This window comes from Tupaia chinensis, unplaced genomic scaffold, assembly GCF_000334495.1.
Source record: "Tupaia chinensis unplaced genomic scaffold, TupChi_1.0 Scaffold000248_1, whole genome shotgun sequence".
NCBI classification, from domain to species: Eukaryota; Metazoa; Chordata; class Mammalia; order Scandentia; family Tupaiidae; genus Tupaia; species Tupaia belangeri.
The window spans coordinates 257,331-282,452 of NW_006159726.1; the positions used below are offsets into that span (position 1 = coordinate 257,331).

General features: G+C 35.3%; 1 protein-coding gene across 6 annotated transcripts in view; it reads right to left on the reverse strand.

Annotated features, from left to right (window-relative positions):
• Window positions 1-25,122, reverse strand: part of KDM6A (lysine demethylase 6A) — a gene marked incomplete at its 5' end in the record, with an annotated part of 161,607 nt that overhangs the window by 67,770 nt on the left and 68,715 nt on the right. For all 6 annotated transcript variants that reach the window (XM_027772012.1, XM_027772013.1, XM_027772010.1 and 3 more), the window contains 4 exon segments: window positions 4,734-4,860; window positions 6,771-6,864; window positions 18,524-18,558; window positions 23,756-23,810. In XM_027772012.1, coding sequence (XP_027627813.1) covers window positions 4,734-4,860; window positions 6,771-6,864; window positions 18,524-18,558; window positions 23,756-23,810 — 311 coding nt within the window.

The following is a 25,122-nucleotide window of genomic DNA, read 5'->3' on the forward strand; positions in this document are numbered from 1 at the left end:
CTCTTTCTGGGCAACGCCCACGCCCTATAGTGGGAAAAAAAAAAACCCCTCTCCAAAAAAAAAAAAAGAAGCTTATGATTTAGTTAGGGACTGAAGACACATTATAAATGTCACGATGCCGGACCAGCAGATGGCCTAAGGGCTATGTCGCTAGACTCCCATGTAGTCAATCACAGTTCAAGTCCCAGACCCGGTGGCTTAAACTCACACTGGGCACGTGTGCATGCGTGCCCAAGATCCCAAGAGGAGAATGGAGGAGAAGGGATTGCGGTGTGGCCATCCACCCTTGGGGGATGATTTCTCACTTTCTGTCTCTCTGTCTCGCTCTGTCTTTCTGACGAGCACTTGCACCCTATAATAAAAACTTCTCACAGAAAAAAATATAAAAACTTAAAAAGTCACGACGCCAAATCAAATGGTTGGTACAAATAATTAGTCTAAGAATTTAGCATACAAGAAACCGCTATATACTGCAGGATTTAAGAAAGGCAAAAAGGGAAGGGTAAGAGATTTGAATATTATTTATATCAATAATTCATAATTATCAGCCAGTATATGGAAATTTGGCCAAGAAAAACACACACACACACACACACACACACACACACACACACACACATATATGTGTATATACACACACACATACATACATGTGGACATAAAGTTTTTTTCAATAAGCTATTATCTGTAACTATAATTCACTTATTCTGAAATATCCTTGGATGAGAGTAAACAGAAGAAAAAGCTTAAATGTCTTTACTTGCCCAAACACTGCACTTTGGTCCTCATAATTATTCTTTAAAGTTTTACTGGCTTGGGACCAGCAGTTAGCGTAATGTCTATGTCGCTGAAGTCCCATGTAGTCGACCGCGGTTTGAGTTCCAGACCCGGTGGCTTAAATTCACGCCAGGCACGTGTGCATGCGTGCCCAAGATCCTGAGAGGAGAATGGAGGAGAAGGGATTGCGGCGTGGCCATCCCCCCTGGGGGTGTGATTTCTCACTTTCTGTCTCTCTCTGGCGAGCACATGCGCCCTATAGCAAACACCTCTCTAAATAAATAAATAAATAAATAAATAAAATTTTACTGGCTCATCTAATATAAAAGTATGAGAACCACTGATTCAGGGAGAGAAGACAGGAAGCATTTCAAATGTGTCTGAACAGTAGGAACAAAACCTAATGTCCATATAAGAAGGCAGTTACAAAAAGTAGAGAATTTTAAATCCAACCCAAGAATACCCTGCAGTTTGTTTTTCTAACAAGAGGACGGGCATGACAAAATAACTTCATAGGAATGTTGATCTGCTAACAATGTAAAAGATATACTGAAAGGAAAATAGATCACGGACAGTAAAAAGGAGGATGGTTACGCTCATTGGTTTAGAACAGGTCAAAATTGGAATGACTGCAACAAAAATGACAAGAAAAAAAGATGGAGAAACAATAAACCAAAAGTCTGATAAAGACTGTGATTGACTGATATGGGGAGTGGGCTATAATTTAGTTTTAAAATCTGATTAAATATTAAAAAAAATTGTGTTATTTTTGGTAAAAGTGAAAGGAGGAGCTGGTTTAGGTTAGAACATAACTGAAGTGGTTTGAAATATGCTGATTCTGATAAGAGGTGAGGACATTAAAATGAGAAATATTAGATAAAGAATAGGAGATATAGTCCTGAAGTTTAAGATACCTTTAAGTGTGGAAATCTAGATTTGGAATTTGTCCATATGGCAGAGAGGCTATAAAAACACAGGACACAAACAAGGGGGAGGTAAAAATAAGACTAAAGAATCAATAATCTTGTGGACTGAGTGATATAAGAAGTATCAGTGACTGAGACAGAGAAGGCAGTTTCAGAGAATATCTGTAAATTGTTTTATGAAGGAAGAATTCATCAGAAAAGGTTAGAAACAATATCAAACAGGGACAGATACCAGAGAGAAAAGAAATGTTTAACAGATAAAAGAAAATATGCTCCTTCTGTGGTTAACTCAAAGCCAAATACCATATTTATAGCTTAGCCACTAAGAGAAATAAGCAATACTTCTCAAAACCACCATTTCACATTCCATTCCTACAAAATCAAAGTAGGAAACCAACATGCTCAAATAGAGATGTCCTAGTTCAACCACCGACCACTTTTTCTCTAATAAAATTTAATAAAGGTTCCTTTGAGATAGCCTTGTCTAATTAAAAAAGCCCCAGATGAACTTCGAATCCAGTTCCTGCTCTGATACAATTACCTGTGTGACCTTGGACAAAACAATTCACTCCTCTGAACCTACTTTCTACATCTGTAACATGACAGAGTTTACAAGGTTAAAAACAGGTGGCCTCCTCAGTCCCTCCCAACTCTAACACTCTATAGTTCTGTGATAGCATAGTCTATGACTGGTGCTAGTTTAAGATACCACATTACAAATCTACTTTGATATACTTATGCCAGTGATGAGCACAATTTTCAACATAGACTTGAATACAAAGGTAAGAAAAAAAAGAAAGCCTCAGAAATAGTTATCAAATCAAAATTTCTTACTGACACTTGAGGTCTTCACTTGAAGCTTTAATAACTTTTTAAATATAACTTGTTTCTAAAATTTTTCTCACAAATAAAATAGTCTAGAAGCTAGCTAGAAGCCAGTAAAAGAAGATAAAAAAGATATCAAATTATATTATTACAGATGAAAAATAGCAAATGTCTAAAATAATCTTGAATCCAAAAATGAATTAAATCATGATTAAGTAGCCTTGATTTAAGAAGTCAAGAAAGTGTACTGTAATAAAGGAAAAATTAACCAAAAAGGTTAAAGTAAAAGTATCTCAGTGATTTAAAATGTAAAATCAGTTAACTGGAAAAAATCTTGTGTGGAACGCTGTTCTCTGAAGCTGAAAATTATAGCATTACTAAGTAGTAATTTCAGAAATGGTACATTATACATTAATTTTATATAACTAGAATTTAAATTTGAAATTTACATTAAGAAGACATTCATGCTATAGTATATTAAACTACTAATCTTTATCTCAGGTCAAAAGAAAAATAATTTCTAGAACATAAAAAGAGATTTTCCTACATAAACCTTGAAGGTAGAGGCAATGACTTAGGCATTCCCTTACTCTGCTGTACCAGACCACTTTTATGGTCACTGTATAAAGTCTCACACTCCACAACACTAACAGTAGGGCTAGTTCCAAGTATAAATGGGATCAGTTCGCTTATTTGACTTATTGAATAGCCACTATTGTCAGACAAGCAATGCAAAGATGATAAGATCCATGTTCTACTCCCATAGAAGAAAAATGGAAAGCTTTATTTAGTAACATCCCAAATTAAAGCTATTTTGGAAGACGGAGATGGGATTAGAAAATCCTGCCAAGAGCAAGTGCCTTTGTAGTCAATTTTTACTGTGCATTATTAATGAGTAATCAAAAATGTTAAGGAAGGAAATATGTTAATATTACTTTCTCTCATACAAGCGAACATACCTAAATTTAAAGAAAAACTGAAGCCATACAATTAAAACTTAATGTAATTATATGACAAATTTACTTAAAAATTGTGTAAAAAAAAAATGGATTACACACAAAATCTTGTGTTATCGGGCTGTCCTGTGTACTGTAAGATGTGTAGCAGAATCCGTGAACTCTACCTACTAGATGCCACTGGCAATCCCCATAGCTGAACTAACCAAAATGTCTCCAGACACTGTGAAATGTCCCTAAGGGGGGAAAATAACACCCGCTGAGAACCACTGATTTAATACAATCCATACCCTTATCTAATAGGTTAAAAAGTCTCGTGTGGCAGTGCAGCAGTAACACAATGCTCTGTGATGCAAGGCCATATGAGAAGGTCCCACATTCACTTTCTGGGGTGTTCCTGTGCACAGTGGACTGGCATGCATGTGCCAGTGATCTGGGCTGGCTGAGATTAGGGGTGAGATGATGGCATGAAGACCCCTGTAAGAGACGCATACTGCCTCCCACAACTGCCTCTCTAATGGAATAAATAATAAATAAATAGGAAGGAAAGAGAAAGGAGTAAAGACAGGGGAAGGAGGGGAAAAGGGAACTGAAGTCTCAAGCGGTTTAACTGTATTATCTATGATTCTACAAACAGTAGCTGAGCCAAGACTTGAATCCAAATCTCTTGGCTCCTAGTACATTGATCATTCTACCATTATCATGAAAGATAAAACCAATTAGAAACCAAAACACAACCTAAAAATGGTCTAAAAATATAATCAGATGTGTACACAAAAGGTGTACTTCAGATAATCCTAAGCATAATTCAAACATGCAATGTATGAAAAGTATAAAGGTTATAGAGTTGCACAAAACTATTTTCATGTCACTTCTACATTCCAACAAGTCTAATAATAATGTGTTCACTTTCTCACTGTAAGATTTCAAATGAAACTGTAATTTGAGACCTACTATTATAAAATAAGGACATTCTGGTATTTATTATTAACCAAAATTATAAATGAAAAGGTTCCACTGACTACCAGCAGTCATCAAGCAGATAAGAAATAATCTGTTCTGTTAAATGGACATATATATAAGAAATTAGGAACCAGAAGGAAAGGTATTTAAATAAATACTTCACCTAAAAATCAATACCAGATAAAACGTCTTAAAAACTAGCAATAATTCAAGTTAAATAAAAGTGCGATAACCAAAACTGGTTGGAATAAATGAAAACAAAACATAAATGTTTGGTAAGTCTCACCTTCCAAGAAAATACCAGGACTGGCCTGAATTAGGATCTGCTTCCAATGACTTTTGAAGATACTGAATAGCATAGCTTTCCTTGGTGGCTTTGTCTCCCAAAAGATCCACAGTATGATGCATCCAACCTATAGAAAGTGATTTGAAAATATTTACATGAAAAACTTAAGTGTTCTATTATTTTTAAGACCATCAAGCAAAGGGATCAGCAGATGGCACAATGACTCCGTCAGTGGACTCCCACATAGTTGCCAACAGTTCAAGTCCCAGACTTGGTGGCTTAAAACTCATGCCAGGTGTGTGTGCGTACATGCCCAAAATCCTGAGAGGAGAATGGAAGAGAAGGAATACTGGCACTGCCATCCCCCTGGGAAGGTTATTTCTTGCTTTCTGTCTCTCTGGTGAGTGCACATGCTCTACAGCAAAAATCGTCCTTTAAAAAAAAAAAAAAAAATTAAGTAGAGACAATTACCTTTAAAAAAAAAAAAAAAAAGTAAGTAGAGACAATTCAAATAAGTTTCTAATGGATAAAGTTAAAAACAAAAGGGCTGGTCCCATAGCCTAGAGGTTAAGGAGCTGGATCCCATATGGCTGATGGTAGTTCAATTTCCAGTCCTGGTAGTTTGAAAAACACACCAGGCACATGTGCATGCATTCCCCAAATCCTGATAAGGTGGAGAAATGGAGAAGGGACTATAATATCACCATGCCCCACTGGGAGGTGCTCTCCTCTGGTGAGTGAATGCCTCCTCTGATAATTAAATAAATTAAAAAACAGAGGTTTTATATAAAAGCAATTATGTTTATTTTGTATAATCAATCATATATATAAATATCATAAAAGTAAATGATAAAATATAAGCCCAAATGACCTCAAACTTATTTAAAAAAAAAAAAAAGCTACATTACAACAACATTCACATTACTATAATATTGGTTAAAAATTAAAGAATGATTTGCAGACCAGCAGATGGCATAATGATTATATTACTGGACTCCCATGCAATTGACCAGAGTTCAAGTCCCAGATCCAACAGCTTAAAACGCATGCCAGGTATATGTGCATGCATGCCCAAAATCCCAAGAGGAGAAAAGAGAAGTGACTGCGGCATGGCCATTCCCCGAGAGATGATTTCTCATTGTGTTTCTCTCGTGAGCACATGCACCCTATAGCAAAAATTTCTCTTTAAAACAAAGAATGATATGCCCAGACCACGCATACACACTCATACGCACACACACACCCCTGAAAAAATAAACCCAAATACTAAATACAGACAAGAAATGTAACTGAATAATTAAACAACAAAATTAAATGTTTTGGAGTTCCTACACTATCTTCTTATAATAGCAAAATGGCTATATTCTGTCATGTTTGACACTAGAATAGACTTGCATGCTTACAGAAATTATTGGAGGCTGACCACAGTTAGAGTCTCAGACCCGGTGACTTGAAAATCACGCCGGGCACATGCCCAAGATCCCACAAGAAGAATGGAAAAGGTATTGTGGCATGGCTGTCCCCCAACCCCAAGGGGGTGATTTCTCACTTTCCCTCTCACTATCTCTGTCTCTATCTGTCTGTCTGTCTCTCTGGTGAATGCATACACCCTAAGGCAAGCACCTCTAGAAAAAATAATATTTTATATACATATGCATACATATATATATTTTACATTTTCATATTGGTAAAACTATAAAAATAAGTTTACCAATCATTAAGTGACTTTAGACAAATCACTTAACTTCACTGAGTGCTAAGCATTTATCTGATATAAGGAAGTATTCAATCTACTTCATCCATAGATTAAACGCTAGGGAGTAATTTTATGAATTTAAAAGGACCCGCTAAATTAAATGATTATACTGAGAGACTGTGAGATGGACAATGTTTGACAGAGTGTAGAAATATACTGGGTTCCGATTAATCTGATCAACACTGAGCAAAGTAAGGAAAAAAGAAAAGAAGATGTGAGCCACCCACAGCATGTAAAAACATAGAGAAGTACTTGTAATACACCAAATGTATATTACATACCTAACTGTTGTAAGACAGTTGCTTTTACTTGTGCAGAAAGGTTTTCTGTCTGCAAAAGTTGTTCATAAGCTTCCTTTGCGGAATGATACTTCCTCTAAAGAGCAGAAAAAGAAATTTACAGACAAAATTGATATGTTTAAAGATCTAGCTCACATATTAAGAATTATACAATATGATAATTTAGCGCATTTTAAAAAACAGAAAGAAAAAATTATTATTCCAATTCTGCATGTGTAACACTAAACAGCTATGAGTAATAGGCCAAGTTCCAAAGTATCTGACACCAGTAAAACTAACATTTACTATACCAAAGCATCATTAAAATATGACCTTTTAAGAATTTGCCAACTCTAAATGGTTTAAAAGAAAATCATCTTGGCCTATATAATATAAACAATCTCAATTTTATTTACTAACATTATGAAACTTGAGAAGTATTCTACCTCCAAGTATATAATTTGCCTAGAAATACCAAGTTCCCAAGCAACTCAATCAACAAAAGAAAACACAAAAGAAAACATCTCAAGAACACTAAAACAAAATCTAAAGTGTAAAATTAAATTAATTCTGAGTTTAAAAATATAGTTTATAGTATATAAAACAGCCTACAGGAATATTTATAAAACATACAAAGGTATCAAAACTCTTATACTTTATAACAATGTAGTATTTAAGGTTCCATAGGCAAATCTCTGAATGAAACCATTTTACCCACAGTTCTCATTTCGAAAGTACTAGTGTGACTGAAACCCATTATTGCCACAGTAATAAAGACAAAAAGAAAAAGACAAAAAAAAAAGAAAGAAAATATTATTATAAATATTACCTTTAACACATATTTGGTAGAACAATGGATTGAAATGACTTTTATTCATATTACTACTAGTAATATAACTACCTGAGCAAATGAATCTTTACCAAAAAAAGGTAGATACAAATATATAACTAGTTGTGCAAGCCTCAGGCAAATCAAACGATGATTCAACTTCTTTTTTTTTTTTTTTTTTTTTTTTTTTTTTTGAGAGGTTTTTGCTATAGGGTGCATGCACTTGCCAGAAAGACAGAGACAGAAAAATCACCCCCCAAGGGGATGGTCACCTGCAATCCCTTCTCCTCCATTCTCCTCTCAGGATCTTGGGCACACACGCACACATGCCTGGCATTAGTTTAAGCCACCAGGTCCGGGACTTGAACCACAGTCGACTACATGGGAGTCCAGCAACATAGCCATTACCACCAACTGCTGGTCCCGATGAGTCAACTTTAATAAAATAATGATTACCATGGTGGCATGGTGATCAAGATGGCTGGATTCCACATGGCTGACTGCGTGATTTGTCTCTCAAACCTAGTGGCCTGAAAAGTAGGCCAGGCACATGTGTGTGTGTGCCCAAAATTCTGAAAGAAGGGAGAAATGGAGGAGAAGGGATTGCAGTGTGACCAATCCCATAGAAGGGTGGCACTTTCTTATTTTCCCTCTCCCTCTTTATTTTTCTCCAGAGAATGCACATGCCCTCTGGCAAATTAACATAAATATATTAGAAATAAAACAGAGATGGAAATAAAACAGTGATGAAAAGAGAGAGCTGTTCTAAGAACCAACTGAGGTAAAGAGCTGTGAAAATAATTAAAAAGATGTGTGTGTGTGTGTGTATATATATATATATATATATACGTGTGTGTATGAAGTAAAGAAACCTTCTCATAGGTTATGTTCTCAATGGCGCTTTCTGTTGTCTCATGGAGGTGGGGGGCAACCTAGGTCTATGTCACTAGGCAAATGTAAACATTTAATATGATGGATGCTTGTAATAAAATATTAAGTGGAAATTTAAAATAACATATAATAAGCAACATGAAAGCCAGCCAGTGGCAAGGTGGTTAAATGCAGCTGGGTCCCACATGGTCAAATGTGTGGTTTGAGTCCAGACCTGACACCTTGCCTTGAAAGACTTGCTGGGCACATGTGCATGCATGTCCAAACTCTAAAAGTTGGGAGAAATGGAGAAGAGATTGTGGTGTGACCATCCCACATAGGGAGTAATTTCTTACATTCTCTTTCTTCTCCCTCCCCACAGTGAATGCATTTGCCCTCTGGTAAATTAAAAAGAAAGGAAAAAGAAAAAGGAAAGGAGAGCTCGAATTTATCTTTAACAGTGTTCAGTATTCAGGGTAAGTCATGCCTCTGGTAATGTTGGAGAAGCATTCCATTGACAGCTTTAAATTCTAAATAAAATATTAAGGTCAATTATCAGCACTGGAGAGAGACCAAAATTTGGCTGAAAGCAGAGGAAAGTTAACATTTAGAGGAAAAAAATGATACTGAATTAAGTAACATCTTTTTTTCTTGAATTTTCACTTGAAGACCAGCTTAAATTGGTGCCTGATTCACTAGAATCCAAATAGAAATCAACAATCTTATCAGACTGAAGAATCAAGGGACAGATTTTGAAGCTACCACAAAAGTTAGAAGTGAAGGGAGAAATGCCAGCAAGGAGAGCATCACAGAGAGGAAACATTAAATTCTGCATATAAATCCTGACCAAATGTCTAGTTGAGCAATGAACTATACATGAACAAAACACATGTCAAGCACCCTGAAAGAACTGAGGTGGTGTTTCAGCCATTGCCCATCATAGGGGTGATCAAGTTTGGAGTATAGATTGAACAAAATGAAGTAATGAAGCAAAAATATCTATCTTCAGAAAAATGTAAGTCACTCTCTACAATGTATTATTCATGATATGCAGGATAAAATTATGAGACTTAAGAAGAATCAGGTAGCATAATGGCTATGTCGCTGGATTCCCACGTAGTCGACCACGGTTCGCGTCCTGGACCCAGCGGCTTAAAACTCACGCCAGGCTGGGCACCAGCAGTTAACGTAATGGTTATGTCGCTGGACTCCCACGTAGTTGACCGCGGTTCACGTCCCAGACCCGGTGGCTTAAAACTCACGCCGGGCGCGTGTGCGTGCGTGCCCAAGATCCCGAGAGGAGAATGGAGGAGAAGGGATTGCGGCGTGACCATCCCCCCTGGGGGTTGATTTCTCGCTTTCTGTCTCTCTGTCTCTGTTTGTCTGTCTGGCTAGCGCACATGCCCTATAGTGAAAAAAAACTCTTGGGAAAAAAAAAAAAGGATCAGGTAAATTTTACGTACAGTCAAAAGAAAAGCAATGAAAACCAACTGTGAAATTATGCAGATGTTGAAATCTGCAGATCATTTTAAAGTAACTATTTTAACAATGTTCACAGAAAAACATAATCAAATGATTAAACAGAATCATACCACAGAAAGAGAAATAAAAGAGAAAAATGGGGACCAGCAGATGGCATAATGGTATTATCACTGGACTCTCACATGGCCAACCAGACCCGGAGGCTTGAAACTCATGCTGGGAGGGTATACATGCATGCATGCCAAAATCTGAGAAGAGAATAGAGGAGAAGGGATGGTGGGGTGGCCATCCTCCCCAACCCAGGGGGGTGTGATTTCTCGCTTTCTGTCTGTCTTTCCAAGGAGCACACATGCCCTAAAGCAAAAAACTCTCTCTACCAAAAGAGAGAGAAAGAGAGAAATGGAAGGAAATTCTACAACAGAAAAGTACTAATCTGAAATTCAAAAATGAAAATCACTAGATGGACTGAATAGCAGATTAGAGAGCTTTTTGAAAAGTCATCTGGGGACCAGCAGATGGCATAATGGTTACATCATTGGAATCCCACATGGCCAACCATGGTTGGAATCCCAAATCCACAGCCTTGAAATTCATGCTATGCATGTCTGCATGAGTGTCCAATATCCAAAGAGGAGAGTGGAGAAGGGACTGCAGCTTTCTGTCTCTGGCAAGTGCATGCACCCTAGAGCAAAACAAACAAACAAACAAACAAACAAAAAACTCTCTGAAAAACGAGAACAGTCATCAGTGACTTTGAAAACAAGTCAATAGAAAGTAGTATCCAAACTGAAGCAAAAAAAAAGAAAGAGGCATCCAAGATGTTCCAGACAATAATTGATAATCTAACATATATGTAACTTAAGTCCAGGACAGAAAAAAATCAAGCAGAAAATGACAAAACGGTGGGGCTGGGAATTTTCCAAGACTGATGAAAGACATCAAATCCTAAATTCCAAAGACCAACAAACCTACAAGCACCATAAAATCATGTACCATATAACATCTTTGTCATAATAAATGACACAGATGTAGGTTGTCCCATAAGAGTATAATGGAGCTGAAAAATTCCCATTGCCTAGTGATGCTGTGGTTGTAGTAATTGCATATTGCAAAGCACTACTCATGTGATTGTGGTGATCCTGCTATGAAAAACTTACTGCACTTGCACTGCCCGTCATACTAACAGTACAGCAATTACAATTATTTATATTGCATAATACTTGGAATGATAATAAACAACTATGTTATTGGTTTATGTATTTGCTATCCTATACTTTGATCATTTTTAAGAGTATACTCCTTCTATTTATTTTTTCTTTAAAAATGTTTACAGCAAAACAATTTGCCTTGTTACACCAGCAGCAGCCTCATATAATCCACTATTCTGTCAGTATCATTTTTTCCTGTGCTTTAATTTAATTTAATCTTGGGTTCTTTAATTCATCATGGCCTTCCAGTGGAACAAAATGTGGAGGTGGCTGGAAAAAAGTGATAATGACTGCCCTAAATTTGTAGCCTAGGTGTATGTTTATGTCTAGTTTTATCAAAATTGCTTTAAAAAAACATTTCTTAATAAATTATGCTATAGGGCGTTTGCCAAAGAGACACAGAGAGAGAGAGAGTGTGACAGAGAGAGGGAAAGTGAGAAAGCACTCCCCAGCGAGGACAGCCAGGCTGCAGGTCCCTTCTCCTCCATTCTAGTCTCAGAATTTTTGGCATGCATACACCATGTGCACCTGGAGTGATTTTTCAAGTGGCCAAGTCCAGGACTCAAACCACACAGTTGGCCATGTGGAATCCAACACCTAAACCACCACACTACCTGCTAGCCCTGTTTAGTTGTTGTGCTGTTTTGTTTTAAAATTGAGTTTGAAAACAGAAAAGCTTATAGAATAAGAAAACATTTTTTACACCTTGTACAATTTGTGTTTTAAGCTAAGTGCTATTATGAGTCAAAAAGTTTAAAAATTTTCATATTTGTAAAATAAAAAAGTTACAGTAAAGTTAATTTATTATTGAAGAGTTTTCTTTAAAAAATATTTTGCCAGAGGCCATATGTGCTTGCCAGAGAGACAGAGAGAGAAGAAGAGGGAGAAAGCACACCCCCAATGGTACATGGTCACACCACAACCCCTTCTTCTCCAGTTCTTCATTCTCTTGGGATTTGGGGAATGTGCACACATGCACCAGACAAGTTTTTCAAGCTTCCAGGACCAGGATTCGAACTATGTGGTTGTTCATGTGAGATACAGCTCCCTCAATCACTAGGCCACAAGGCTGGCCCAAAGAAAGAAAACATTTTAAATGAATTTAGTGTAGCCTAAATATATAGTATTTAGAAAAACTATAGTAGAGTAGTTTCCTATGCCTTCTCATTCACTTGCTACTCACTGACTCACTCAGAGCAACTTCCAGTCCTGTAGTTTCCATTCATGGGAAGTGTCTATTCAGGTGTAGCACTTTTTATGTTTTATACTATATTTTTACTGTATCTTTTCCACATTTAAATACATAAATACTTACCATTTTGTTACAGTTGCCTACAATATTCACTACAGTAATATGCTGTACAGGTTTGCAGTCTAAAAGCAGTAAGTCTTACAACATAGCCTAGGTATGTAGTAGATTGTACCATCTAGGTTTCTGTAAGTACTCACTAATGTTCTTAAAATAACAGAATCACCTAACAATTGTATTTCTCAAAACATATCTGAATTGTTAAGCAACATATTACTGCAATTATAAAAAAAAATTTTCTGGGCACAGAACAATTTCTTGAAAACCAAATATAAAGAGAAAAACCTTGAAAGAGAAAAACACAATACAAAAGATACAACAGTGACAACCTTATCCAATCATACTGATAATAAATTTAAATATAAACTGACTAGATACTCAATGAAAACAAACAACAACAACAAACTATCAGAGACCTGTTACAGTGGTCCAACAGTAGCACAATGTTCCACAAAGCTGAAGTCATTTGGGAATTTCTCGGTCCATGTCCTGAGGTCTCCTTGTGCACACACAGGGCACAAAAGTACATCCCTGTGACCTTGGCTGGCTGGGGTAGACTGGGTGTTACGACATTGTTGGGAGTGCCTATCTTTCCCTCTCTTTCTGTATCTCATGGAAGATATTATATTTTAAAAAAGAGACTGCCAAAATAGATTTACAGAAGAGCCAAAACTAAGTAAGATAAAGACAACGAGCAATTTGAAAAAGGGGGGAGGGGGATACTATGTAAACAGCATTAGAAAGTAGTAGTGATTAATAGAAGATTAAAGTAGGCTTCAACGGAGTAGGCAGTGGCAAAGCAGTAACGCATCTAAACCCACATGGGAAAGGTCCCAGGTTTGTATCAAGAGAGATTACTACAGATAGGGAAACACCTCAAAACGATGAAGGATTATTATATCAGCATGACATAACAATAACAGAGCTTCAGAGAATACCAAAAGAATTAACATTGATAAAATACTATTAACTAATGTATATTGTTTATTCTAATCTCAACAACTGACCCACTAATATATTTTTTCTGGCCCAGGATCCAATCCAAGATCCCGCACTATTTTGCACACCTCCTTACTTTCTTCCAATCTGGGACAGATCCTCAGGTCTTTGACGTTCATTACACTGACACTTACAAAAAGGACTAGCTAGTTATTCCAAATAATGTTCCTTTGCAATTAGCAAGTACCTTACAGGAAGATAATATCCATTATTGCTCATACATTCATTGAAATTCTACAATAAGAGGTATCTCTTCTCCCCATTTATTCGATTATTAATTCACACTGGTATGAACTAATAACATTTTATTTTCAACTTTGCTTTATTACAGTAACTATTTGTTTCTAAACTTGTACTAGTTTTTGGTTATAAAGAATCCCAACTGTTCAAATTGGCTCCTATGTCCCACTGACATGCTTGCAAAATTTTTTTTGCATACTTCCTTACTTTCCAGTATCACAAGATGTTCCAAAGCTTACCTTGCAGTTTCCCTGCCTAGGTCCTATAAACACCCACATTAAGATCCAGGTGCTAGCGTGTTCACTGCTGCTAGAAATAGTCATTGTTGCTAGTCCCTCCCGACAAACTAAGCTAGGAAATATATTTATATATGTGTGTATACACACACACGCACGCACGTGCACAGTAGTGTATCTATTTCTATCCAACTATCTATAATTATCAATACAATGATCATAAATTCACACTGATATCTTTAATTCCAATCCAACACCAGAGTTCAGTATAGTTTTTCTTCTTTCCTTATTTGTAAATTCTGACAGTGACAGATATGGTTGTCATTATCCATAATACATTTACTTATTTGTCTATTCCTCATGCTCATATGAAGTAATTACAGAATTTCTCATCCATCCTTCCATGAGAAACTAAATACAGTGCAGGATTTGTTTACAGCTCTTTTTAGCTCTAGTTTTACACTATAGAGGGAAAATAACTGTTCTCCAAAGTTATTTATGTTAGTTTTTTTTTTTAATTCCATCCCCTTTCAGCATAAGGTTATTCATTTGTAACAGAGTTAGATTCATTTGTTATTGTTTATATTCTACTTTTGGTTGGCAAACATCCTGGTTGATCTCAATTCTTTAATTTTGGGGTATATAAAACATTACTACATTCTATCAGTGAGAGAGATACAAAAAGTACATACATTTGGGGCCAGCAGGTGGCATGGTAGTTAAGTCACTGGATTCCTATATGACCGACTGTGGTTCAAGTCCCGGACAACATTGGATTGAAAATCACAACAAATAAATACATAAATGGTAACTCCCCTCCCCTAATAAAAGTATATACAGTCAGTCCTCCATATCTACAGATTCTGCATCTAAGGGTTCTGCCAACCACAGAGTAAAAGCATTCCAAGAAAAAAAAAATGGGTTGGTTATGTATACATTTAACAAGTATAGACTTTTTTCCCCTTGTTAATATTACCTAAGCAATACAGCATAACTATTTACACAGTGTTTACCTTGCATTAGGTATTTTAAATAATCTAGAGATGATTGAAACTATACTGAAGACATGGGTAATTTCTTTGCAAATACTACTCCATGAAGGATCTGAGTATCTATGGCAGTCCTAGAACCAATCCCTCAAAGATATGGAGGAATTAATGTACTCAGAGCTAAGTTTTACTCCTGCTTCATCTCTATTACCCCATTCACAGCCTCTACCTGTAGGTAACCAACCTCATTGTTTTGTTTATTCCTTTCAGTATTTCTTTCTTTCTTTTTTAAGAGGTTTTTGCTATAGGGAGCGTGCGCTCACCACAGAGAGACAGTAAGCGAGAAATCCCCCCCCCAGGGGGTATGGCCACCCTGCAATCCCTTCTTCTCCATTCTCCTCTCAGGATCTTGGGCACACACACACCCCCAGCGTGAGTTTAAGCTACTGGGTCCCGGACTCAAACTGCGGTCAACTACATGGGAGTCCAGAGACATTGCCATTATGCCAACTGCTGGTCCCCCTTTCAGCATTTTAGACACAAACGGCACCTATTACTCATGTATATTTTCTTTCTTTCACAAAGCTATATTCTTTTGCACTTTGCATTTTTACCCACTTAACAGTACAATCATTTCATGACAGTTCACATAAATCTTCCTCATTCTAAGGCAGAACAGCACACCATTGCATGAATGCACTATAGTTAATAAACCATTCTCCTCTATATGAGCATTTAAGTTGTTTCCAATATTTTGCAATTGCAAACAATGCTGCAATGATGTCCTTGTGCCTATATATTTTAAAAATTTTGGAGATGTGCTGTCAGGATAGATTCCTAGATGCAGAATTGTTGAGTCAAAAGTGCATATACTGTTTGGTCAGATTACTGCTAAATGATATCAAGAAAGGTTGTACCAGTTTACATTCCCACAATGTATGACAGTACCTAATTCTCCACAGCCATTTTTAATTTTCAAAATTCTGACAGGTAAAAGATTGTACTTTAATGTTGCTTTAAGTTATACTTCTGTAACTCTGAATAAGTCTAAACACTTTTCCGGTATGCTTAAGGACTGTATCTTTTTTCTGAAGTGTCTAAGTCCCTTTCTCAATTTTTCCAGCAGGGTTTCATATGTCCCTGAAATTTTGAGTATGTTACATGTTAGAGATAATCAGCCTTTGTCAGTGTATAGTACATGTTGCCTTTGAATTTATGTTTTGCCAAGCAGAAATTATTTTTACTTTGTTTATACTAACTGGTCATTATTATATCTCTGAATTTTGAGACATAATTAGAAAGTCTTTTCCTACATCAGGTTTAAAGAGAATTTCAAAATATTTTCTGCTAGTGCTTGCAACATAACATTTTTTCATTTTGACTCTAATTCGTTTAGAGTTTATTCCTGTGAATTATTTGAGCTATTGGTCTAATTTTATCTTCTTCCAAAACTACCTACTGGTGCCAGGACCATTTATTAATAAATCCATCTTAGCCTCCAGAATTTAAGATAGCATCTTTGGGACCAGCAGTTAGCGTAATGACTGTGTTGCTGAACTCCTATGTAGTCAACCGCGGTTCGAGTCCTGGACCCGGTGGCTTAAACTCACGTGGAGCGCGTGTGCGTGCGTGCCCAGGATCCCGAGAGGAGAATGGAGGAGAGGGGATTGCGGCGTGGCCATCCCCACTGGGGGGTGATTTCTCACTTTCTGTCTCCCTGTCTCTCTCTGTCCAGCGCACACACGTCTTATACAAAAAACCCTTAAAAAAAAAAAAAAAAAAAAAAAAAGTCAATCTATAAACATTCTAATGAGGTTAATTTTGTTAATCTGTATTTCCCTGGGAGATAGTCCTTTTTATTGTATTTTAAAATTCATTTGCATATATGTCTATAAAGTATTCTCATGATTTTTTTTTTTTTGAGAGGTTTTTGCCATAGGGTGCGTGCGCTTGGCAGACAGACAGAGAGACAGAAAGAGAGAAATCACCACCCAGGGGGGCTGGTGCAATCCCTTCTCCTCCGTTCTTCTCTCAGGATCTTGGGCGGGCACGCATGCACACTCGCCCGGCGTGAGTTTTAAGCCACCGGGGCTGGGACGCAAACCGCGGTCGACTATGTGGGAGTCCAGCGACATAGCCATTATGCTAACTGCTGGTCCCTGTCATGATTATTTTAACTTCTTCTGAATCCATAGTTATGTTATTTTGTGGATCTTGCTTTCTCTCCCTTTTATCCCTTTAATCAAGTAGTTTTTGTTAATCTTTTCAGAATACTAAGATTCTGACCTATTAATTAGTTCTACTGTTTTTCTGTCTTCTCCACTGTCAATTTCTTTATCTAAATCTTCCTTATTAACTTTCTCACAATACTGTTCATTTTCCTTCCACTGATTTTTATCTATTCATCACTGAATTTATGAATTCAGTCCTATACATTCATTACATAATTACTAAAAGCTGAAATTTATTTTTCTTTATTTAGAATTTCTGTATTTGTATAACATACAAATAAGATCTGTTTATAGTGTTTTAGTAATAAATTACTGCTTGATAATGTTCAAAAAGAAAGTAAAAATTTTTATAAACAATGTTCATAATATTATTGGTAACCATTCCTCAAGGAGTATTTAAATTACAGTAAACCTGTGCAAAGGAATATAATGCAGATCTAGATGTACTGATATAGAATATTTTCCAAGATATAATATTAAGTTAATTAAACTGAGATCAGAAGAGAAAATACATAATTAGCTATCATTTGAATAAAATAAAATGGGAAATATTGTATAAACATCTATATGGACTTGGTATGTATAAACCAAGTTTCTCTAGAGGGATACAAAAACCAATGGTAACACTAGTGGCTTTCAGGAAGGGAATGGGAGAGAGAAGGCTTTTTTGCTGTGTATTCTTCTAGGCCCTTTCATTTTGGAATATCTATTCAAAAGTAACCACCATTTTAATAATAGAATGGAAAGGGAGAAGTCCTGTATTTTTAAGCTTTACCAACTAGTGAGAATTAACATATATTCCTTATTTTCCATACTACTGCCCAAAATGAATGTTATGCTTTTTTAATCATACAACTAAGCAAAATCTGCCACACACACAAAAATGTTCTAAAGTTAAACTGGAAAAGCTTTTAAAAATAAAACAGCCATGAAAGTAATGGTAACAATATCAAGAGGTGACACTAATATGTCTTTAAAATGGTAACACAGAAAAGAGCTATATGAATCTTTAGAAAAAGGAAAATAAATTATTTGAAAACAATACATTACAAAAACCATTTTAAAAAGAAAACAAGACATTTTGCATCAGGGATAAGAAAAATCAGTTATTTGAATCAAGTTCAGAGGTATATTGTGTTAAATAAAAAATCCTTTGTAGATATTAAGTACTCTGTGTAATAATAACTGTTTCACTTAAATAAATAAATAAACACCTTGATCACATTTACCAAGTATAAAACATAAACTGTATATGAGGTAATGCCCAGACCTCATTAAATTAAATGTATGTAACAGATTTCATTAAAGCATAATATAGGTAATTTTTGTTTCTGTTACAAAGATGTTAATTTAAAACACTTACCTGGGTTTCATATAAGTGGGCAATGTGAAATTGAACTGTAAAGGAGAACAGAAAATAAAAAATCAATAATACAGCAGAGTTTGGAATAAATTAAGAATGACATAAAATCTAAAACGTAAACAGTCTATACTATATAGACTTAAGCAATAGAGGAACATGACTTTTTTAAAATAAAATAGAATATACTAAACATACTAAAGAACACAAACATGATAAGAAACCACATGTAGTCACTACTGATCAGATAAAATTTGTCAATAAAACTAACATTAAAATCTGTAGCAAGTGAGTATACACCTTACAAAGCTAAAAATGTCAACAGTAAGCAGAGAAAACCTTTATATGTTTCCAAACATGGTTTTTAAAAACTGAGTTCCAAGTCAAAAAATACAGTAAAGATAATATTAATAAAAAGCTTATTGAAGAAAAAAAAAACCCTAATTTTTTCTTAAACCACATTTCATATAAAAAACATTTATAAAAAAGTCATAGACCAAGAAAATACTATTAATAACACACAAAGCAGATTATTTGTTTTTCTCTTTCAGCTCTTTAAAATTAGATCAACTTTATCACTTAAGGAAAAAAAAAATCAAACCATTTGGAAGGTGAGAATAGTAAACAGTTCCCAGATTAACAAGCATATACTGAAGAGCAAATTAACAAACAATGTTTCCGCTTATATTTTTCAATTCTTCCTGATATGCTATCACCAGTATGTGAATGATTCAAAAGAGCAATAATGAACTAGAAATCAAAACTTAATAGTAGTTATTATACTGTAATTTTCACCTCTAAATGATAAATCTGTCTTTTCTTCTATTTACCTGGATTTCATAGTTGTATATATCAAGGAGTCTAGAAGCATTTCAAAATGGTATGCAAACAGTTTATGTGGATGTTTAGACAAGGTCACAGCTATCATCAATTTCTCACTGATTCCATAGCTGTTAAGATTCACCTGGGAGGCTTGTTAAGGATACAGATTCCTAAGATTAAAATTCATAGGGGCAGCAGGTGGTGTAGCGCTTAAGGAAGGCACTGGACTCCCGTGTGTCCCACTTCAGTTGGGAGTAAAAGATCCAGCTTCTTGAAACTCACACAGGGTGCATGTGTGCCTAAAATCCCGAGAGGAGAATGGATTACAGGGTGGCTATCCTCCCCCATGGGGGGAGGGGGGAGAGGTGATTTCTCACTTTCTGTGTCTCTGTCTCTCGGGCAAGCAACATGCACCCTATAGCAAAAATCTCTCTCTCTAAAAATATTACAATTCAGAAACCTTGGGCAAGGCCCGGAAAGCTGCCATTTCGTTCATTTCTGCAAGGGATTCTGATGTCTATTTCCAAGATCAACACTTGTGGACAACTAAACTATATAACTACAAGTTATTCATCATAAGAGCAAGATTAGCAAAAAAACATAATAAACTTTAAAATCAAACAACTTTTTGGACCAAAAGTACTATATTCCTCCATAAGTTAAATATAAGAGATCTTCAAAAAGTCCACACAGAAAATGGGTCTTTTGAAAAATACATGCATGGATTTCAAAAAATTTTTACACCAAAATAAACTTGTACATTAATTCCATTTCCCATGAGCCTTGTGAAGTCTCCTCATGTCAGACATTAACTCATTAGATATGAAACAGAATAAAAATATCACCTTTAGAAGATGAACATCACACCAAAAAAGTTTACACACACACACACACACACACACACATACCCTTTACCTACATGGGTTGAGGGCTTTCTTCCTTCTCCACTATTCCAATGTAGCTCTCCTTAAGAGCTCCAGTCCAAATCTCACCTCACTAGCTCGTTAAAGGGAGACCCTTACAGGATAAGAAACGAGGAAGAGATGGAAAAAAATCTATGCCCATTCCCTGATCTTCTTACTCCTCTAATAAAGGTATCAAGGAAAAAACTATTAGCAGGTAGCTAACATTCTAATACTATCATCCCAAACTTTCTTCAGGCTCAGTCTTAGGCCCTAGGAAAATGATCTAATTATCCCATGAGTTACTAAATTCAGTGTCACCTTTTGTAGTATGAAAACCATCATATATTTAAATTCTTACAAAGTCCTTTTCAGAGGCCAGCAAGTGGTATAGTGATTAAGGGCTGGATTCCCACATGGACTACCTTGGTTTGAGACCTGGACTTGTCAGCCTGAAAATCAGAGAGTCATGTGCATGTGTGCCCAGAATCCCAAGAGGAAGATGGAGAAGGAATTGCAATCTGGCAGTCTCCCTGGGAGGTGATTTCTCACTTTCCTTCTTATTCTGGCTAGCACACTCATGTGATGGCAAATAACAAAGAGTCCTCTTGAAAGTAGAGTATAATCATACAACTAAGAAAAAGCTCCACTTAGCAAATCTCAATTAGAGGTAGAAATGTTTAACAAAGACTGTCATAAAAAAAATTGTGAAATTAAACTTTATTTGGAAAATAATATATTATTTTAAAAATTAACAAAATAGATTAATACTAGAAGAAACCATTTTTATACTGAGTCAATCATGAAAAGTGACACATTCCTATGATCCTACTTCCTAAGCCATAAACTGTAACTAACCCCTCTTAAATAACTCTAGTAGCAGTAAATATATCTGCCTTTTTTTTTTTTTAACTCGTCAGAGGGCACCTGAACAGCCAGAGGGCGTAAGGAATGAGAAAGCACCCCACCATGGGGAGCAGTCATGCTGCAATCCCTTCTCCTTCCTTTCCAGATTTTGGGCACATACCCACTCAGCCGAGTTCAGGATTCGAACCTCACAGTCAGCCATGTGGGATCCAGCTGCCTTAGCCACCAGGCAACCAGATGACTCTATTTGTTAACTATTAAATGAAGGGTACCATAAACTATCTCAGAGAGTAATTTTTAAAGGCTCACTTTACATTTTATAACTTATATTTCTGATTTTGTGGTATTACAACGTAGCATGGAAGGATTTAAAAAACTGTCAATGTCTATAGTATACACAAATCAGTGATGACATATAAAATTCAAAGAGAAATAAGCTTCTTAAAGACAGTAAGGAGCCTGTTTTAAAATAGCAATACTGGCTCAAAGTTGGTACTCTACATTTGTTAGTGCTCTGTGATATACCTGGCTTTATTATGGTTCTTGAACAATCACATAGGCCATCTAAAATAAACAACCCAAATCAAATGAACTAAAATAGCCTAAAGTTTCTAAATAAAGCACATATCTTCCCATTAGAGTGCTTTCAGCACTAAAAATCCCAGGGAATGCTCGATCTTTGGCAAAACTGTTGATGGTCACCTTCCCACCTATTTCCTTTCTCAATAATTAACATAAAGAGAGACCGAGTAGACTAGAAGATGTATTCATGATGGTTCAGAATGTTCTCATCAAATTCAAAATTAAAGTTTTTTGCCCTTTGGCCCTCGTTCTACCTCTGTAGGTGTTTTCTTTTTAAGAGTAATGATAAATAATTGAGAGTTAACCTCCATGGAGTAGAATAAAATGAGAATTTATGAAAATATTTATTTTAACAATTATGAAATATCACTCAAAAGTCATCATTCAAACTGACAAATAGTTACTAAAGTTAGCTTTAAGGTACTAGACAGTAATAAACAGAGTAACAGTATCAGCTACTTATTTCCATAAACTGATTTTAAAAGGATTTTAAGGATGATCTATATTCTAGATAGGTTTATATAACCTGGAATATATAATTAAGAAACAAGCATATATTGCAGCCAGCAGGTGGCGTGGTCATTAAGGGCACTGGACTCCCATATGTCTGACCATGGTTCAAGTGCTTTATCTCTCTCTCTCTCTCTCTCTCTGTCCCTCTCTGGTCAAATAAAAATAAATATATAAATAAAGTAGAATAAAATAATTATTTAAAAAAAACAAGCATATATTAACACTTCATAAATAAGTCAATGTGATCTTTCAAATCTAACCTTATCATAGTAATTGTAAAATATTACATTTGTTACCTTTTCACCATTGACTCTGCAAATAAATACCCTGATCAGTAACAAATCCTGAGTTTCATTTAAAGAAAACAGCAATCTTTTTTCACTGATTGAACAATTTCCTTAGAAGCTGAGACTGCTTTTCACCAACCCATTCCTCTACTGTCTTTTAAAAAGTAATTTACAACAAAATACTGTCTTCTAAAATTTTCAATCTTTTAAATGACCTAAATTTTTCATTTAATTGTTCAGTTTTTCTTATGCTCTAATTAAAATTTTATTTTTCAAGTAAGAAAATTTTTAAGAAAATCAGTCTAAAGTCAATCAATAGTCTTAAAACTTTTTATTAGATACTTCAAAGTATACTCAATAAACCAACATTCCAATATATACTTAAACATAAACACATTATAATCAACCCATTCTGCTTTTGGAAAGAAATCTGCATGGAAGCAGAAAATACTTCATTGAAGAAAACTACTATATCAGAACATGCCTCACAAACACATTGTAATTTAATTAAGTGAAAAAATTGGCACCTCTAACTTTGTATATGATGTATAAAACTATAAAAAGTCAAAGTAGGGAACCAGCAGTTAGCGTAATGGCTATGTCGCTGGACTCCCACGTAGTCGACCGCGGTTCGTGTCCCGGACCCAGTGGCTTAAAAAACTCACGCCGGGCGCGTGTGCGTGCGGGCCCAAGATCCCGAGAGGAGAATGGAGGAGAAGGGATTGCGGCGTGACCATCCCCCCTGGGGGGTGATTTCTCGCTTTCTGTCTCTATGTCTCTCTCTGTCTGTCTGGCGAGCGCACGCGCCCTACAGTGAAAATCTCTCCAAAAAAAAAAAAAAAAAAGTCAAAGTATATCTTCATAATTACCAGTAATCTTAATACCACACAGCAGAAATTAGTGAGCTACTACATAACAATATTTGGGTACTCATTTTTCCTAAAAGACTAGCAAACCCTGTGTTTAGTCCCCCCAAAGTCATCTACAATATAATTAATGCACAATCAAAATCAGTCTTGTTTATTAGTGAAGATCATTTTAATTCAACAACTCACTTCACTGGCCTATTTTACACACAGGTTATTTACAATATTTGGTCTCATATGTTCTATTTATCCAAGTAGCCAAGACAACCAACACAGCTATACTCAACTGAAGAAAAAAGTTATGTAAAATTTATCATTTACATTATTATTATTATTACTAGTGCCACAAAAAGATCTGAATACATGTAGAAAACAAAGGTACTTAATAATACTTACTTTCAGCATTGGACAAAGTGCAGGGGTTACAGTCAACCAAAGCTAACTGAAAATGCTGCAAAAGTAGAGTGAGAAAATTAATGCACTAAATTTAGAATAACATAAAAGTATCTTAAAATATTTTTCGAGTATGGAAGGTCTAACACAATGATGAAACTATGCATACAAACAAAACATACTAGTTAAACAATAAGAATTACTTCCAATTACTGCTGACAACTGGGTGGGTTAGACTGAGTTATTTTCTTGAGATAGTTGAAAATAGAAAATTTGAAAAGGAATTTATTAAGTTAGTCTACAGATTTTTATTTATATGCAAAAGCTTTAGATTTTTAACTCTTCAAGTAAACAGAAAGTACTATAATTATATAACAGTTTGAATAGGTTATTATTCTCTTATAAAATGCAAAAAGTCCAATGATATTAATGTCAGTGTATTGCTGCTTATCTCAAAATCAGACTTTAACTTTCAAAACAAAACCAACCAAAAAAAAAAAAAAAAAACACACAATGAGAAGTATCAGAGGGTAAAACCATCTGCCTTTACTGATTCTTCAGTAATCATTATACTTAAGTGCCTGTGTTCATCTCTAAAATTCAATTATCCTTTTAGAATGTGATAATATATGTGTAGAATTTATTTAATTCCTTATGCAATATTAAAGCACTAATATATTACAGTATCCACTTATAAAAGTATCACATAAGCCTACCCAGAATACATGTTAATATCAATGTACAACACTATTTTTTAAGAATCCAAATTACCAAGAACACTGGGTGATATATGACATCTAGTTTATCAGTATTAAACCCGACACATAAATTAATTATGCAAAGACAAGTCCTGGTATAAAATCTTTAAGTTAAAAAATGATATGTGAATCTCTTTGAACTTTTCTTAAAAAAATATTCTGACAAAAGTATATTTAAATTTTCAGAGCCTCCACAAATTTTTGGCATTAAAAGCAACAAACAGCCAGAGTACAGACCATTATAAATAAACAAACAAACAAACCACTAAGTGCATTCCTATCTGTGAAACAAACATCTAAAAAGAGATGCAATTTTTATAACTGCTGGACAAACTTGATAATTGATATTCATAATGAAAACTTCTATATGAATGTCCCCAAACATCTTTCTTTTATCAAGAGAAATAATTTTGATCAACAAGAGTTAAGTACTGTATTTCAACAGATTCAACAAAATTGTATTTCATCAACTAGAACCCTCACTCACTAAGAATAAAACTTAGGTCAGCTACCAAATGTTGCAAAGACAAAAAAAAAATTAAAAAGCATTATTTGGTATGAACACAGTAGCTGTTATGTATGTATGTATGTATGTATGTGTGTGGATATATA